The sequence below is a fragment of the Pogoniulus pusillus genome, chromosome 2 (genome assembly GCF_015220805.1).
Source record: "Pogoniulus pusillus isolate bPogPus1 chromosome 2, bPogPus1.pri, whole genome shotgun sequence".
NCBI classification, from domain to species: domain Eukaryota; kingdom Metazoa; phylum Chordata; class Aves; order Piciformes; family Lybiidae; genus Pogoniulus; species Pogoniulus pusillus.
The window spans coordinates 13,860,334-13,877,076 of NC_087265.1; the positions used below are offsets into that span (position 1 = coordinate 13,860,334).

The following is a 16,743-nucleotide window of genomic DNA, read 5'->3' on the forward strand; positions in this document are numbered from 1 at the left end:
TTTCTGGTCACACCTGCAGCCAAGAGGAAAAGGACTTCAGCTACAAGATACCTGCCCTGGCAGCTGCCTGAACTGACATCTTAATCCCCTCAGTGGTGAGCCTAAACATTTCTGCCTATGGAAGCTCCATCTGCCCACCAATAAATCAAGATGTTGGCCAGCCCAGAGATGTTATTAAGGTGAAGTCTGTGTACTAGTCTTCCCAATTTCAAGTCCTAAGGAACATTCATACCTGATCCTTTAAACTGGGTTGGAAGGGAGGGGAGGGTGAAAGCCAGGCTTACTATAGGCAAGCCTGAGATAACTGTGGGGTGATGTGTCAGCTCCACTGCTATCTCTGGGGAGGTAGATTACAATGAGTTGTGTGCTGGATGGTACATCAGGGTAGGAGACTAGCAAGAGCCTTCAGCCTGCTACCTTGAAGCATGCTGGGTATACACAAGAACTCTAAGTCTTACAGAGATGGACCACAGGAATCAAATAATGAGGAATCAGCACATGCAGAGCTCACTGCTAGTGGTGGCCATGGAAGAGGCTGGGAATGGTCAAACTGCACGAGTGAAAGCAAATAGATTAACTCCCTCCCTGAAATGCTTACATACCAATGCATGGAGCATGGGGAATAAGCAGGAGGAGCTGGAGATCTGCAGTAGGCTGAATAACTATGACATAATTGCCATCATTGAGACACAGTGGGACAACTACTACGACTGGGATGTTGTCAGGGATGGCTGTGTACCATTCAGGAAGGATAGATCAGCAAGATGAAGTGGGGGAGTTGCTCTCTATGTGTGAGAGCAACTGAAATGTGTTGAGTTCTATCCAAGGGGGGAGGCAGTACAGGTGCTGAGAGGGTGCTGAGAGAACTGCCTGAGGTTATTGCTCTGTCATTCTCCATCCTTTTTGCCAAATCTTGCAGACAGGAGAGGTGCCTGAGGACTGGAGAAGAGCCAATGTCACTCCAGTCTTCAACAAGGGCAAGAAAGAGGTTCCAGGGAACTACGGACCAGTCAGCCTCACCTCCATCCCTGGGAAAATGATGGAGCAGCCCCTGCTGGAGGGCATCTCAAGGCACTTGGAAGAGAAGAAGGTTATCAGGAGTGGTCAGCACGGATTTACCAAGGGGAAGTCATTCCTGACTAACCTGATAGAATTATATGATGCCATAACTAAATGGGTAGATTCAGGGAGAACAATGCATGTAGTCTACCTTGATGTTAGTAGGGCCTTTGACACTGCCTTCCATGATATTCTAGTGAGCAAGCTCAGGAAGCATGACATGGAAGAGCAGGCAGAGAGGTGGATTAGTTACTGGTTACAAGATAGAATTCAAAGAGTAGTGATCAATGGTGCTAGGACCAGCTGAAGAGCTGTAACCACCTGCGGGGTGGTTGTGGCCAGGAGGAGGTTGCTCTCTTCTCTCAGGTGGCCAGCACCAGAACAAGAGGACACAGCCTCAAGCTATGCCAGGGGAGATTTAGGCTCCAGGTGAGGAGAAAGTTCTTCACTGAGAGAGTCATTGGACACTGGAATGGGCTGCCCAGGGAGGTGGTGGAGTCACCGTTGCTGGGGCTGTTCAAGGCAGGATTGGACGTGGCACTTGGTGCCATGGTCTAGCCTTGATCTCTGTGGTAAAGGGTTGGACTTGATGATCTGTGAGGTCTCTTCCAACCCTGATAATACTGTGATACTGTGAGTCCCCCAGGGATCAGTGCTGGGTCCAGTCTTGCGCAACATCTTCATCAATGACATTGATGAGGGCACAGAGTGTCTGCTCAGCAAGTTTGCTGAGGACACCAAGCTGGGAGGTTTGGCTGAGACAGCTGAAGGCTGTGCAGCCATCCAGAGAGACCTGGGCAGACTGGAGAGCTGGGCACAGAGGAATCAAATGAGGTTCAACAAGGACAAGTGCAGAGTCCTGCACCTGGGGAGGAATAATAAACTGCACCAGTACAGGCTGGGAGGTGATCTGCTGGAAAGCAGTCCTGTGGAGAGGGACCTGGGGGTCCTGGTGGATAAAAGTTAACCATGGCACAGCAATGTGCCCTTGTGGCCAAGAAGGCCAATGGGATCCTGGGGTGTATTAGGAAGAGTGTGTCCAGCTGATCAAGGGAGGTTCTCCTGCCCCTCTACTCTGCCCTGGTGAGACCTCATCTTGAATACTGTGTTCAGTTTTGAGCTCCCCAGTTTAAGAGGGACAGGGATCTGCTGGAGAGGGTCCAGCAGAGGGCTACAAGGATGATTGGGGGCCTGGATGACATGTCTGATGAGGAGAGGTTGAGGGACCTGGGACTTTTTAGCCTGGAGAAGACTTAGAGGGGATTTAATAAATGTTTATAAACATCTCAGGGCTGGTCATGAGGTGGGGGACAGGCTCTGTTCACTTGCTCCCTGGGATAGGACAAGGAACAATGGTTGTAAATTGCAGCATAAGAGGTTCCACCTCAACACAAGGGGTAACTTCTTTGCTGTAAGGGTCACAGACCACTAGAACAGGCTCCCCAGAGAGGTTGTAGAGTCTCCTTCCCTGAAGACTTTCAAGGCCTGTCTGGATGTGCTCCTCTGTGATCTGTGCTAGATTGTGTGGTTCTGCTCTGGCAGGTAGGTTGGACACAATGGTCGCCTTGGGTCCCTTCCAACCCCTAATACCCTGTGATCCTGATAACACACAAAAAGCTGAAATACCAGTTTTGTGTAATCCTGTCTAGGACAGGGAATTTTCAGTTTCCTCTAATGCAGCCTTCTTGTATACAACAGATTTTGTCAAGCTCCGTTTTCCAGCTGCATCTCTCCAGTTCTACCAACCATCCTACTATGTTACTTACCTGCTTACATTTATCTATATTGAAGGGATTCAAACCTCCTGCTTCTTCTTGCACTCTCTTTATAAGCACAAATTCACAAGAATTAACTACAGACATAGAAAAATGTTAAAGGAACATAAAAGCTCCCAGGTACCTTGTCTATGGTCCTGCAACACATCAGCAGTGGAGACAGAAACAGCAGTACACAGTGTCTCTGGCCCCCATTCAGATGTCTACTGCAGTTCAAATGAATGTGCTGCTTCATCTGACCCCTGCAGATCATAAAATGATCAATCTTGATGCTGCAGACTCTGCTGAGACCATAAGTGAGTTTCCAGAGGAGCTGAAATACTTTCTCTAGATATTTCAGTCCAAAATATGGTGAAAAAATGAATGATAATGCAGAGAACCAGGAGACAGAATGAGCTCAGCTGATGTCAGGCGCCTCAATAAAATGACAAACGATACGGTCTGCATTCCTAAATCTAAATGACAGACTTCCTAGGAAAGCAAAATATCAAGGAATTGGTATCCAGAGTCTTAAAATAATATTCCTTTCCCTGCCATAGTGAGCTCTCTGAGACTCTGCTTGCTACCAGACCTCCTGTGAACAAACTTTTACACTAAAACTATTCCAGCATCAGGAAGGACTAATTTGTTGCAAGGGATTATCTGTATGATCACCCTCAAATTCAGTTGGTTCCAAAAGGGGTCATTCCAGTACAACAGTGAGGGAAGTTAAAGCTCCCACAAGTCCACCTGTAAATTAACACAGCAGCAATGCAGTTATCAGGGCCTGATCCAGCAGTGTTTTCTTTTTCACAGCATCCCATATCTCAGAGTCGATTGCCTGAATCAAACCCTAATGGCCTACATTTAAGTTTAATGACTCCAAAAAGAAGATTGTATGTTCCCACCAGAAGACCCCTTGGCAGAGCAGATCAGAGGTTGCAGACAGGATGCTCAGTGCAGCTACTAGAGAATCCCATTTCCCACCAGGTCGATTTGTTCCACAATCTCCCAGAGCCACTGCATGGATTTGAAGAGACCAACTGCTGTGGCTTGTGATACATCTCGACTGATGTACCCAAGTAGTTTGGGATACTTCTTTAATTTTAAGTGTTTACTTGCAAAAGACCCAATGGGAAAAATGTCTCATTTACCACAGAGGAAGTTACTGACCCAGCAAAGCAAAACTAAGGACAAGTAAGACCCATTAAAATGAAGGAAGAGCTTCTCTGTGTGGAAGGCAAAGCTTCCTAACTAATTCCTTAGGGGAAAAAGTGCCACAGACCAACAAACAAAAGCACTTTCACAGCATTAAGGAAGTTTTCAGAGATGTTAACTCTCCTTAGTGGGTCAGAAGAGCACACTTTGCTTCATAATGACTAAAATAGTTGGTTGTCACCATAAGAATTATGTCAGGGGCTACAATCACCTCTCTGGGTTCTCACTTTGACATATAAGCTCCCAGCCCTGATTTCTATATAAGAACGACCCTGGACTGCCTGCATAAATGGAGGTGAGACTTTTGTGGAGATACAGAGGGAGAAAAACCTAGCAGCTGAAGTACGATGGGAATCTCTTGCTTCACAGACTTAGTTCCTTCCTCTTATTGTCACTCTGAAAGTCCCTATTGTTACGTGAGAAGCTTTACCTATATGACAGGATGGAGGGACCCATCAAGGAGAAGGTGATCACAGTCCAGCATATTTGGATGCCACACAACGAATAATTTGTGATCACACAAGAGAACACAACAGAAATTTTATCCAAGTTGAATTTTTGCACATTTTTGTAAGGCAATTGAACCCTTCTGCACCTCCACAAGGCACAACAGGTCTCATCACCACTCTCACACACGCAAATTAAAAAGTACATAAAGAAGAAATCTCCCTACTCTAATGAGATATTGGTGGATCTTGGCAAGCTGCAGATGGCCAAGAGCCAGGAGACAAAGTGCTGGCAGTGACTAGACATTGTCCACAGAAATTGTTTAATCAACTCCACGGCTACAGTTAAAATGTATAGAAAGAAATGAAGCAACTGATTCTGTGCACTTGATTTAGAACCTGTAAATCATAGAATCATAGAATCAACCAGGTTGGAAGAGACCTCCAAGGTCATCCAGTCCAACCTGTCCCCCAGCCCTAGCCAGTCAACTAGACCATGGGACCGAGTGCCTGTCATGGAGGGTGGCAAAGCCTCTGAAAGGTCCCCATGCCATGTAAGTTACAGTGTCTCACATTGTAAGCCAAAAGCATCGTAAAACCAAAACAATCTTCTGGTCCCATGAGAAGTTTCCTCCCTAGGGAAGACAAAAGGAAAACATCAGCCAATGTTTTCCAGCTATCGGCCTTGGTTCTCATGCACACTGACCACCTGCTGATGGGCTGAGCTTTGGGTGGTCCTACAGGTTGTTTTGGTAAGAACTGCCCAATTATACAGGTTGATGATAACTTTGTGCCAATCTGTAATAATATCCTAAAAACTGTCAGAGCTGGTGAGCACAGCTCTTTGGAACGTTATAGATGGTGTGTCTGCCTGGATGGGTGTGTGTGCGCTGCCACTACTGCACCCTGCGGGCCACCAACCTACCAGCTACCAAGCCAGCTGCCTGCCTGCGGCCCGTTCCGACCCATCAGCCTGCTCCAGCATGCCTGCCTGCTTCAGCCTCAGCCCGGCGTGAGACTGCTGACGCCTGATCCTCAGAGGCAGAGGGCCTGCTTGGGCCCCATCCTGGCCGGGGAAAGGGACAACGCCCTAGTGGTGCTGCGAAACCCTGCTAAGCTGCTGACTGTGAGTAGACTGATGGACTCTAAAGATCAAGACTGAACAACTTCAAAGACTCAGAGAACTCTTTAGAGAATCACAGACTCTCTTTTATTTACCATTTTCTGAACTGTTACTCTAGCCTCATCAAAGAATTCACCTGGGTACCTTAGTTTCGGGAGGGGATCTTCACATTTTAGCAACAAATCACTTGATCTTTGCAAGCCAGCCTCGCCTGTTTTCCCCATGAATGTCCTGTGAAACTGCGTTCCACGACAGTGCCTCAGCCAGGCTTTGCTTGAACACCTCCAGGGGTGGTGACTCCACCACCTCCCTGGGCAGCCCATTCCAGTGCCAATCACTCTCTCTGGCAACAACTTCCTCCTAACATCCAGGCTGTACTTCCCCCGACACAACTTGAGACTGTGTCCCCTCGTTCTGTTGCTGGTTGCCTGAGAGAAGAGACCAACCCCCACCTGGCTACAGCCTCCCTTCAGGTAGTTGTAGACAGCAATGAGGTCTGCCCTGAGCCTCCTCTTCTCCAGGCTAAACAACCCCAGCTCCCTCAGCCTCTCCTCATAGGGTTTGTGTTCCAGGCCTCATTTTGATTTCTGCTTTAACCTTAGAGTGTCAGTGAGGATATCTAAACTGCTCTTCTCTATCCTCAAAAATGACCTAACCGTCCTGAAAAATAATAAGCCCAAAAGGAAAATAAATAATAATAAAAAAATCCACCAACAAACAAAAAAACCACATCAGGCTCAGACCTCATCAAAAGACATGAAAACTTTAGAGTCTAAAGGTTCCTCATTTTCTTCTTCAAAGAAAAAGCTGCATCAATGAAGCAGCAAATTCTGGATGACTGCACGATGGCCCAAAACCAGTAGGAAAATTCAACAGTCAAGTAATGCTGTGTCTTCCTAACAGCATATTTCCTTCTTTTGGGGCCTGCATCAGGAACAGTGTGGCCAGTAGGACAAGGGAGGTTATTCTTCCCCTGTACTCAACACTGCTCAGGCCACACCTTGAGTCCTGTGTCCAGTTCTGGGACCCTCAATTGAAGAGAGATGTTGAGGTGCTGGAACATGTCCAGAGAAGGGCAACAAAGTTGGTGAGGGGCCTGGAGCACAAATCCTATGAGGAGAGGCTGAGGGAGCTGGACTTGTTTAGCCTGGAGAAGAGGAGGCTCAGGGCAGACCTCATTGCTGTCTACAACTACCTGAGGGGACATTGTAGCCAGGTGGGGGATGGCCTCTTCTCCCAGGCAACCAGCAACAGAACAAGGGGACACAGTCTCAAGTTGTGCTGGAGGAAGTATAGGCTGGATGTTAGAAGGAAGTTGTTGCCAGAGAGAGTGATTGGCACTGGAATGGGCTGCCCAGGGAGGTGGTGGAGGCACCGTCCCTGGAGGTGTTCAAGCAAAGCCTGGATGAGGCACTTAGTGCCATGGTCTAGTTGACTGGCTAGGGCTGGGTGCTAGGTTGGACTGGATGATCTTGGAGGTCTCTTCCAACCTGGTTGATTCTATGATTCTATGATTCTGTTGATTTCAAAATACATCAGGAAATGCTATAAAATGGAAGACATTTTTCTTTAACAAAATATGCAATTGTTGATGCTTCATTTAGATTTTCCATCCCAGAGGAAAAGGAGAATGGGAATTTAAATCAAAACTTTTTGTGCAAATAAAAAACATTTACATCATCCAGCATTTAAATATTTTAGTTTGTTCTATGTTCTATTCCCAACTCAATTCAAACTTCATAGTTCACAAATGAGCATTTGGGACTCCCTGAAGCCTGGATCTGAACTCTCTCAGTCCCTGAGGGCCCTATGGTCTCTTTTCAACCCTTCGTATGAAGACTGGAATGCACCCATCATAGAAGAAGAAACATGCTCCTAGACATGTGATCCTTCTGGCATGAAGTGACCTTTGGGGTCTTCAGACAAGAGTCTTCCTCTCTGAGCCTTCTTCTTTGATTCACCCCGCTGGCCTAAACTTAGTGAAACCTAATTGCAAAGTTGTCCTTTCATCTGATCTATTTAGACTGAAATTCCTCATCTGAAAGACCTTTCAGGAAATCTCTGTTTTTCCTTCAGGCTCTCAGCCAGGCTCAGATGTCACTGTGACCCAGGACCTGAGGCTGCTCCTAAAGACATGTGAGAATGAGGACAGTAGGCTCTTGACAGACAGAGATGGCCAAACTGTTATTGCATCCACTTCTCCCTAACCCATGCTTTTATTGCCTAAAGTCCACAGAAAAATCTCTCACTCTGCGGAACATGCACTGAGAGCTCTTCACAGCCACAGCCACAGCTGCTCTTCGGCTTATTACAGCCTTCTGTCTTTTGATGTTGATTCCTCCACACTCAGCCACCCTCTCAGAAACCCAGCCAGCCTCCTCCTTTGTACTCCTGCCTCAGCAGATAGTGCCTGGGTGACAGGCAGGAGCCCACACATTGCCACTGCTCTGAGCCTTCTAAGTAAGGAGAAGTGCTGGGAAGTATCTCAGGAAACTCTTCTGGTGGGACATGGGTAAAGAGCAAGTGTTTTCAGTGCCATCTATGCCATTAGTCAACTAACAAGCTTTTCTTAGCCTAAGTTTATGATAAGTTATGTATGGGTAAGGAACATGGCAAAATTCCTACAAATATGATCAAGCAGCAGAACACCCCAAGTTAAAACTATTCTCCTAAAAGAGCATCTCTGTTTAGTAGAAAAGACTATAAGCCAAATTTCCAAAACTTTTCACCACCTTTTGCTGAAAAGAATCCACCTAAAATAATCTACACCCTGTTTTATTTCCTCTTATCTGCACTCAACTCCTTCTTGGTAGACAAAAATCAGTTTCTGGCCTGTAGCTCTCTCTGTAATGGTTCCTAAAGCCATTCTGTTGTTGGAAGCAACAAAGTGAACCATCCAGGCAAAGCCAAGATTTTACTGGTGTTAAGGCTGTAAAGCAGGTGGCCAAAGTTTTCCCTTCACCAGCCCCCTGCTTCCATGAGGTCAGCAGTGCAGGTAATCAGACTGTGACAGACAGGACGCACCACAGCCCTGACTGCTCAGGCCATCTCTCTGCTGACGAGTGCTGGAATGGGATTTTCAGGTGCTGTTTAGACACACACACAAACACATGAACTTTGCTTGGGTTCAGTCTAGCTCATACATGAGATCACTGGAAGAAATCAAGAGCTAGTTCCAGGAAAAAATCCCAACATTATCCACCCCTCCACTCTCCCGCAGTGCAGGGATGTGGATGCGGAGCCCTGCGCCTGCTGCTCACCTCCAACTGAGCCAGCAGAGGGGAAGTGCCAAGGCACAGGGCCCCAGACAGCCTTTAGGCTGGATGAATCCATGCCCAGCTAGTTAGAGCTGTGTTTCTACTCTAAAATTAAGTGCACTTCTGAAAGCTTGAGTGCTCTTCTGAGACTACACTGCTGTGCAGGCAGGTCCTGTTGAGTCTGATCTGAAGCCAGTGTCACTTCCCTGTCTTTTCTACTCTGTTGCTCAGTGTGGTCCAAGTGTCGAGCATCCACAGCACTGAAACACAAAGCACAGTGTAGCCCCTGTCTGAAGAAGCTTGTTTGTTCTCTCAGCTTTCCTGTCAAATCATGGACTGAAAAACAATCTGGTGAGCCACAGCAGAGGAGGAAAGAAATAAACTGCATAACTGAGATGTTCAGCTGAGGTATTTTTGTGCATGCTGATAAATTCTGCTGGTGTAAAGAGAACCCCCTTGACAACTTTACTGTACTGTTATCGTTAAAATTAACTGTAGTGTGAAACTGAAGAAGAGTCAATAAACCTCTCCTTTTCCTAAAGGAAATCTGGCTACAAATACAGCATGCTCCCAGGGTCTGTGCTAACTGCAGAACAAGTCTCATTTTTTCATCTTGCAAATTCCAGTTACTTAATGTTCCTATTTTGGCAAACATTTTCTGTTCTATGTTAAGAGCATACTCCAGAAAGTTATTCTATTTTAATTAAAAAGAACTCAGACACCAGTTGAAGTGCTCAAATCCTTTTCTTAATCTGCTTTAGTACAACAGTCCCTGGGAAGACTGGGCAGTACTTAAACTTTGGGCTGGAAGGTGATGCTGAGGCTATAGCAGAAAGACACTAACAGCTCAGATCATTCTCTCTGCAAAGACTCGTCACAATTTTTTCTTGTAGTTGTTTCATTTGGAGACCATGGAGAGGAGGATTAAATCCTAGGACTGAGGACTGCTAGCTAGGTGTGCCAGGAACAGCCACTTTTTGAGCAGACAAAAGTCTGGAGGCTGGTGAGTCTGTAAGGAGCGAGATGTACCTTGCCTGAAGAGAATCACTGTGTGAAACCCTGAGGGATTACCTTGACACTGCTTGTTTAATGCTCCCCCTCCATAAGGCAAGCTTGGCTCAGGACAGCATCTAACAAGCTGATGATTTGGTGCGAGACACCCTGACTCAGAGCTGAACACAGAGACTGCCAGTGGAATGGGCTATATAAATGATCCAGACAGGTTGTTGTTACTAAATATTCCATGAATTACCAAATGATCCTGCAGTTGTTTCCATGTGAGGCAACAGCAGGAGCTGAGAACTAAATTCCAGTACAATCTTGCATAAATACCTCCCTCTCACCTCCCCAGAGCATGCCATTCAGTGCTTTGTGTCACAAACAAGCCCGTAGGTATGTCTGCCCTGTTTGGAGCAGTGAAAGACAACCACCATGTAAAACTTACAGAACCATAGAATGGTTTAGGTTGGAAGGGACCTCAAAGGTCATCCAGTTCCAACCCCCCACCATAGGCAGGAACACCTCCCACTAGAACAGGTCACTCAAGGCCTCATCCAACCTAGCCTTAAACACCTCCAGGGAGGGAGCATCCACAATCTCCCTGGGCAACCTGTTCCAGTGTCTCACCACCCTCACTGTAAAGAACTTCTTCCTAACATCTAGTTTAAATCTCCCCTCTGCCAGTTTAAGCCCATTATTCCTCATGTCATTACAGGACATTTTCAGGGCATTCAGAATAAGACACCAACACAAGGTAAAGTACTCCTGCAAGGAAGTAGGGTTGGGATAGTTTTGGGTTTTCACACAAGGCTCTTGGTGTTTTACACACTTCTCTCATAGTCCTGCAGGACTACACATCATTTGCCCAAGTCACTACTGGACTCATGATCCCTGGACCATTTAAATGTTACTATGTGGGAAGATATCTCACAACAGCCATTAGTCAAGGTGGAAGTTTTTCCTACCTGGCCAGGTATCTTCATCACCCATCTCCAGCAGGGTGATGAGTCCCATCCTCATGGGGCCAGCTCCACTCTCTGGGGGGAGGGCCAGGGAGGAAGAGTCCCAGTACCTAAGGGTCCCACTGTTACTCTCCTCCTGTCTGCAGTCAGCTTACTGCCCAGAGGAAGGAACTCAAAAGCAAAGACTGTAAACAAGTGGGATGGCTATTGCCAATGCAGATTTCTCATTGCAACAGCAAGGATCACCAAAAGCAGCCTGAAGGTTTTGCAATTACCAGAAATGCTGGCACTTGAAATACCTTGGTCTGATGCTGCCAATTTGAGTGACCTCATGTAAGATTATGTTAGTTTCAGACTTTTTCTTCCTCTTCTCTATGACAAGATGTAATTCACACCAGAAACAATTTCATCAAAGCCATTTGCAAAACCTTTTCCATATTGTCTAGTTCTCATCCTCCCCCCAGGTCCTTGAGGTTTGTCTCCTGAAGGAAGGCTGTAAATCTTTGTACAGGATGGCAGGAGATCTTTGAACATCTGAGTTATTATGTAAATGTAGCATCAATGGTGCTTTTACTGCAAGTTGATTGGGATTGCAAATGAAGCAACAGTGATTTACAGGCCTTAGTGCTTCCTGCAAACAAGAATTCATGTTATTCACTGACCTTGAACCCAAATTCTCTGCTCTGTCCTGAACGCTGAGACAGCCCATGCCTGGGCTGGAGCTGAGACGCTACATATCCCACCTGTGCCCATTGACCTGTTTCTTCAAATATGAAGAAAATTACCACGGGCCAGTTTCCAACACTGAATGTTACTGGATAGCCTTGTTCCACATATAACCCATTTCTTAGCAGGAAAGCTAATTAGATACTACCAGTGCAAACATGAAATTGGTCCCTCGTGACCCTATAGTGCCATAAGGACCAGGATGTGGCAGACAGTGCTTGTGCTAGGCTGGAAGGATCCAGCAAAGATGTGCTCACCTGACACAAAGGCCACTTTCTCTTTCAGTATAGGAAGGACATCAGCAGCTTTTAAACCATCATTTCGAAATGAACCTGAAAAACAGGAAAGCAGGAAAACCTCATTAGAAGAGAGCATGTCTTTGCTCTCAGCTTCACAGAGACTTCACATTTCTCAAGATCAGACTGAAGAAAATCTATAAATTACATAAAAGCACCAACAAACAGACCCTAATGTCTGATACACAAAGAGCATTAACAGAGGTATGTTTGCAAAAAGAACATACAGGGATCAGCTTCTTGCATTATCATTCATAAGTTCTGAAAGGCCAACAAATTTCCCACCAAGTAACCAGATTTATCCCCACTGTCTATTTCACAGACCATCCTATCAAGCTTGGGAGATGCTCAGGTAGTGCACTGAGCCAGATGCCTTCTCCCTTCACTGTTTGGAATATAGTCTAGGCAAAACTGCAGTGAGCATTACAGCACATACTCATCCATCTAGCACCAACCCTTGAGACAGATTTGCACAGGGGCTGATTTAAAAAAGATTTTCTCCTTCCCCTCCTTTTGCTCTACACAGCTGGAGATGGAAGAGTTCAAAGTGGAGACTGTGCTCAGAGGGAGAACACACTCCTTACAATCCAGCCAAAGTTTTCCCTGGGTAAGGAAGGGTTTGAAGGCACAGCACATGCTCATGTAATTCAGGCTGTTTAATTACATGTTAAATAAACCTGCATGGGCCATTTGCCCTCCCTGCAGTGCCAAGTTATTTCACTTCTCCCTGAAGTTCACTAAAGAAATACCAGAGTTTTCCTCTCCTGGAAGCCTTAGAAAAATAATTGCTTATGGTTTCAGGCGGCAGCAGCATCTTTCTGCTTTGCTAAAGACCAGCAGTAATGGATCACCCCTAGACCAGCCCGACACTGCTACTCCACCAGTACCAATACAAAACAAAAGGTGGATTTGAAGGACACCTTTGCAATTGCTCTGAAAAATAACTCATCCATCACTGGGTAGTGAATGCCTATCATGACAAAGTATCTTCAATATGGTCTTAAATTTATTCCAGCTCATCCAAGAGTATAACACATTTGAAACCCTGTGGTTTTACTTTCTGTCTTTCACAGGCTAGCAGCAGCCACCATTCTTCTCAGCTGGTTCCAAGGCAAGAAAGTCTTCTCACTAAGCAGCTTTGTTCATTGGCTAGAAACAGGGCAACATTGCTTCAGCCATTACACCTTCCTTGCTGAATGCTGCAGATGATACCTGACCACCTGGGTCTGAAAGTGAGAATAGGGAAAAGTCCCCTCTATATATTGTGACTTCTTGTGTCGTGCAGCCGGCAAAGGTGCAGTGGCTGGATCCATGCAGACACATGGAACATAGAGGATGAAGACTGTAACAGCCATCGTCACCCACAGCTGGATCCTGCATAACTTCAAGTAGTGTTACTATTATGGTTGAGTTATTGTCAAAGGCAAATGAAGTAGCATCTGCCATTCACACCCAGATTGTGTAGCAAGACTGTTCTACACACACAAATAAATCCCTCACCAATGAACAATGGCTACAACTACCTCTCTGTGTCCCCCACATGCTCTCAGGTGTCACCTCTGTGACATTCAGCTCCGGAGGATAAGCAAGTTCACCAGCTGAGCCTACACCTTGTGAAAATCAGCACACAAAGGTACTGAGGTAGTTTAGTGCAAGGCCCAGATCAGTGTAACTGCCATGTAAGCAGGCATTGGAGAATGGTCCTCAGGGAACCCTAAAGAGTGCTGTGTGTCAGTGAAGTGTTTTGCCCTAGGGAAACTGGTCCTGGTTGTTGAGTTCTTTCTGTGTTCAAGTAAGTAGGACTTTGTGCACACTGTGTTATTAAACATACAAGACTTATCCTCTGAACAAGAATAACCCCTCAGATCCCAGGTTGTGGCTGTATCTCACCACTAAGGCAGGGACTATTAACACAAAGGCTAAATCTGGAATTTAAGCAGCTTTGTATATAACATTTCATTGATATACAAAGCAAACAAAGACAGCCAATGTACTAGACACATCATGATGGCTCAGACACTGAAGCAGAGTAGTGGACTGAATTTCTCCAGCTACAAGAATAGCAGTGTCAGTGTGAGCAGAGTTTTGGTCAATATTTGTTCAGTCTGTCAAGGAAAGAGCAAAGTCAGTTCTTAGACACTTAACTGTGCAGTAGGCATTATGTGACTCAAGTCTTAGTGAACATCAGCCACAAAACATCAGTGAGTGCAGTATTCATGTGTGCAAAATGCACAGTAAGGACTTAGCAAGAACCTGCTGTACCTGGCTGAAGGACAGCTTCAAACTCTCCCCCATGTGGAATGACAGCTACATCTCACAGAGGTAATACACATGAAGACCAGGGGAAAAGTGTACGACTTCTGAAGATGGCCACCTCCTGAGCTGCAGCAGAGCAGGCTGTAGGCAGGGCCTCACTAACAGTCCTAACGTCCTGACTGTGCACAGGAGAGGATATAAAGGGTGAACAACACTGCCAGCAGGTGTTTTTACCTTTCTCAGTAGCCCTTAGGATAGGTCAGTCATACTTCAGTGATGAATGAATTAGGAAACTGTGAGCCTATCCTATAGATGGGGAATCAACAAAGACTTCTAATTGCTGCAAAGCTTCCTTTGCAATGAAGGAGGAATCTTCTGGAGGTAAATTGGTGCCCAAATCAATGGGTGGTGTACACACTCACCCACTTGGGCCCACACTCTGGATGATGTACACACTCATACAAGAGGCAACTCACAACCCACAAGATGAGGCCATGGCCACTGCTTTCAGAGGTCATGCTGGCTTCTGACAAAATCCTCACATTATCAGTGACATCTCAGGGCATGCTGTCAGGTTTCCAGCAAGGACTAAGGGAAGGGATGCATAAATGAGCAAAACTATGGCTGTAATAAAGGCCCCCAAAGGCAACAGCAAATCTTTCTCCAGGAGGGTCCAGTAGAGCAATGATGCATTCCCAGTTCCTCAGTTATTATAAGCATACCCGTAATAATGCCATTTCCCAGCTGTTTCTAATACATTTGCTTTGTTTGTTTGCATGCTGGATTTGAAGCTATGTCTGCATAGCAATGTCTACTTTTTTGCTACAGACCTCCAAGTATACAACCAGCCAGACAGTTTGTTACTAGAGGATGATGAAGGTTGCGCTTTATATCCCACTCTGCAGCTCCCTCCTATCCCTGTGAGATCCAAGCCTTTCTGCAGTGGAAGAACAGAGAAGGGCAGATGGATAAAGGAATCATAGAATCAACCAGGTTGGAAGAGACCTCCAAGATCATCCAGGCCAACCTAGCACCCAGCCCTAGCCAGTCAACTAGACCATGGCACTAAGTGCCTCAGCCAGTCTCCTCTTGAACACCTCCAGGGACAGTGACTCCACCACCTCCCTGGGCAACCCATTCCAATGCCAATCACTCTCTCTGGGAAGAACTTCCTCCTAATTTCCAGCCTATACTTCCCCCAGCACAACTTGAGACTGTGTCCCCTTGTTCTGTTGCTGGTTGCCTGGGAGAAGAAGCCACCCCCCACCTGGCTACAACCTCCCTTCAGGTAGCTGTAGACAGCAATGAGGTCACCCCTGAGCCTCCTCTTCCTGCCTATTGCCCATCTGCTAGTCTGTTGGCTCACCATCATCATGGGACTAGACAATAATACCTTTCTTGTCCTTCTACCTGCAATTCTCACCACGGTCTGCAAAAAAGCCTGTGTACTAAACCCATGTCTTTAACAGAAAAAAGACAAACAGTATTGTCCCATGTCCCAGTCACCCTGCAGCACTGCACATCTTTATCATGTCCTGGCCTAGTGCATTATCCACACGGCAGGGAGACTACAGCTACCTGCAAACTTTCATTACTCCAGTGACACAAGAAGAAAACACAACCTGCCTGCAGGAACAGCTAGCAGAAAAAATGATTTTTTTGTAAGCTTGGAAGCACTGAAAAATTCAAAAAGTGGATTCTCAACGTGGCTGAGTCACATTTCAGGGCAGGGCAAGTGTCACACATGCACAGCCTAGCTCCCAGCAGGGATTCCCTGCACAGCAGAAGCAGCTCACAGTTTTAGGTGAGATGCTGTAATGAGAAGCCAGCTGGGTGAAATGGGAAGCTTAAGATATGTTTCCACATTAAATGCAGCAGATCTGAAATTCATTTTTTCCCCACACAAGTGTCCCAGGTGTCCTAGGGAACTCACTGCCATGGGATGCAAAGGTCAGCAGCTCAAGGGGCTTCCCAAATGAGTTAGAGACCTGCAAACAAAAAAAATTCTCCAGGGAAATGTAAAGGTTAATAAAATAAGGAAGAGTTTTGGAAAGAATATGTCTATAGACTTTGGAGTGAAGGCCAGACTCTAACTTTCAGAATGACATATAAATTATCACTGCAGAGACTTCTGTGGGTTAAGGATTTCTTTCTCTAAGCAGAGCACAGAGCCTCTGTTGGAGACACTGTCTCGGGCTAAATGGACCAATGGTCTGCTCCAGAATAGCTTTTCCTAGAAAAGCTTCAGTCCTGATCTGAAAAACGCAGCTCTTGGCTTCAAATAAAGATCAGCTGCTAGAAATATGGAAATACTCTCTATGCCTAAAAAAAGCATGCGTAGGCAAGGAGGCCTCCTGTCAGAGCACCGCATGGGGCTTAATCACTTGGCTCCTGATGCCTTCAGCAGGAGTTGTTCATCCCAAGTCCCATGCAATGTTTCAGGAAAGGCAACCCACATTCTCATAGTTCTCAGAACAGATTTGACTATTTAAAAACTCTGGCATAAAGTTTCTTTAACCAAACAAAGCTGAACTCCTTGAGCTAAACTCATCCCTTAAGGAACTCTACTGGAGTCCAGGAGGCAGCAGTAGAATTAATCTAGTCCATATTGATTCTTTCTTCCTCCCTCAGGAAAAAATATCCATTC

The 16,743-nt window shown here is 45.9% G+C and overlaps 1 protein-coding gene across 14 annotated transcripts in view; it reads right to left on the bottom strand.

Moving 5' to 3' along the window:
- KALRN (kalirin RhoGEF kinase) overlaps positions 1 to 16,743 on the bottom strand; it is a 651,147-nt gene that overhangs the window by 438,538 nt on the left and 195,866 nt on the right. For all 14 annotated transcript variants that reach the window (XM_064156794.1, XM_064156788.1, XM_064156780.1 and 11 more), the window contains exon 3: positions 11,802 to 11,876. In XM_064156794.1, coding sequence (XP_064012864.1) covers positions 11,802 to 11,876 — 75 coding nt within the window. The remainder of the gene's footprint in view (positions 1 to 11,801; positions 11,877 to 16,743) is intronic.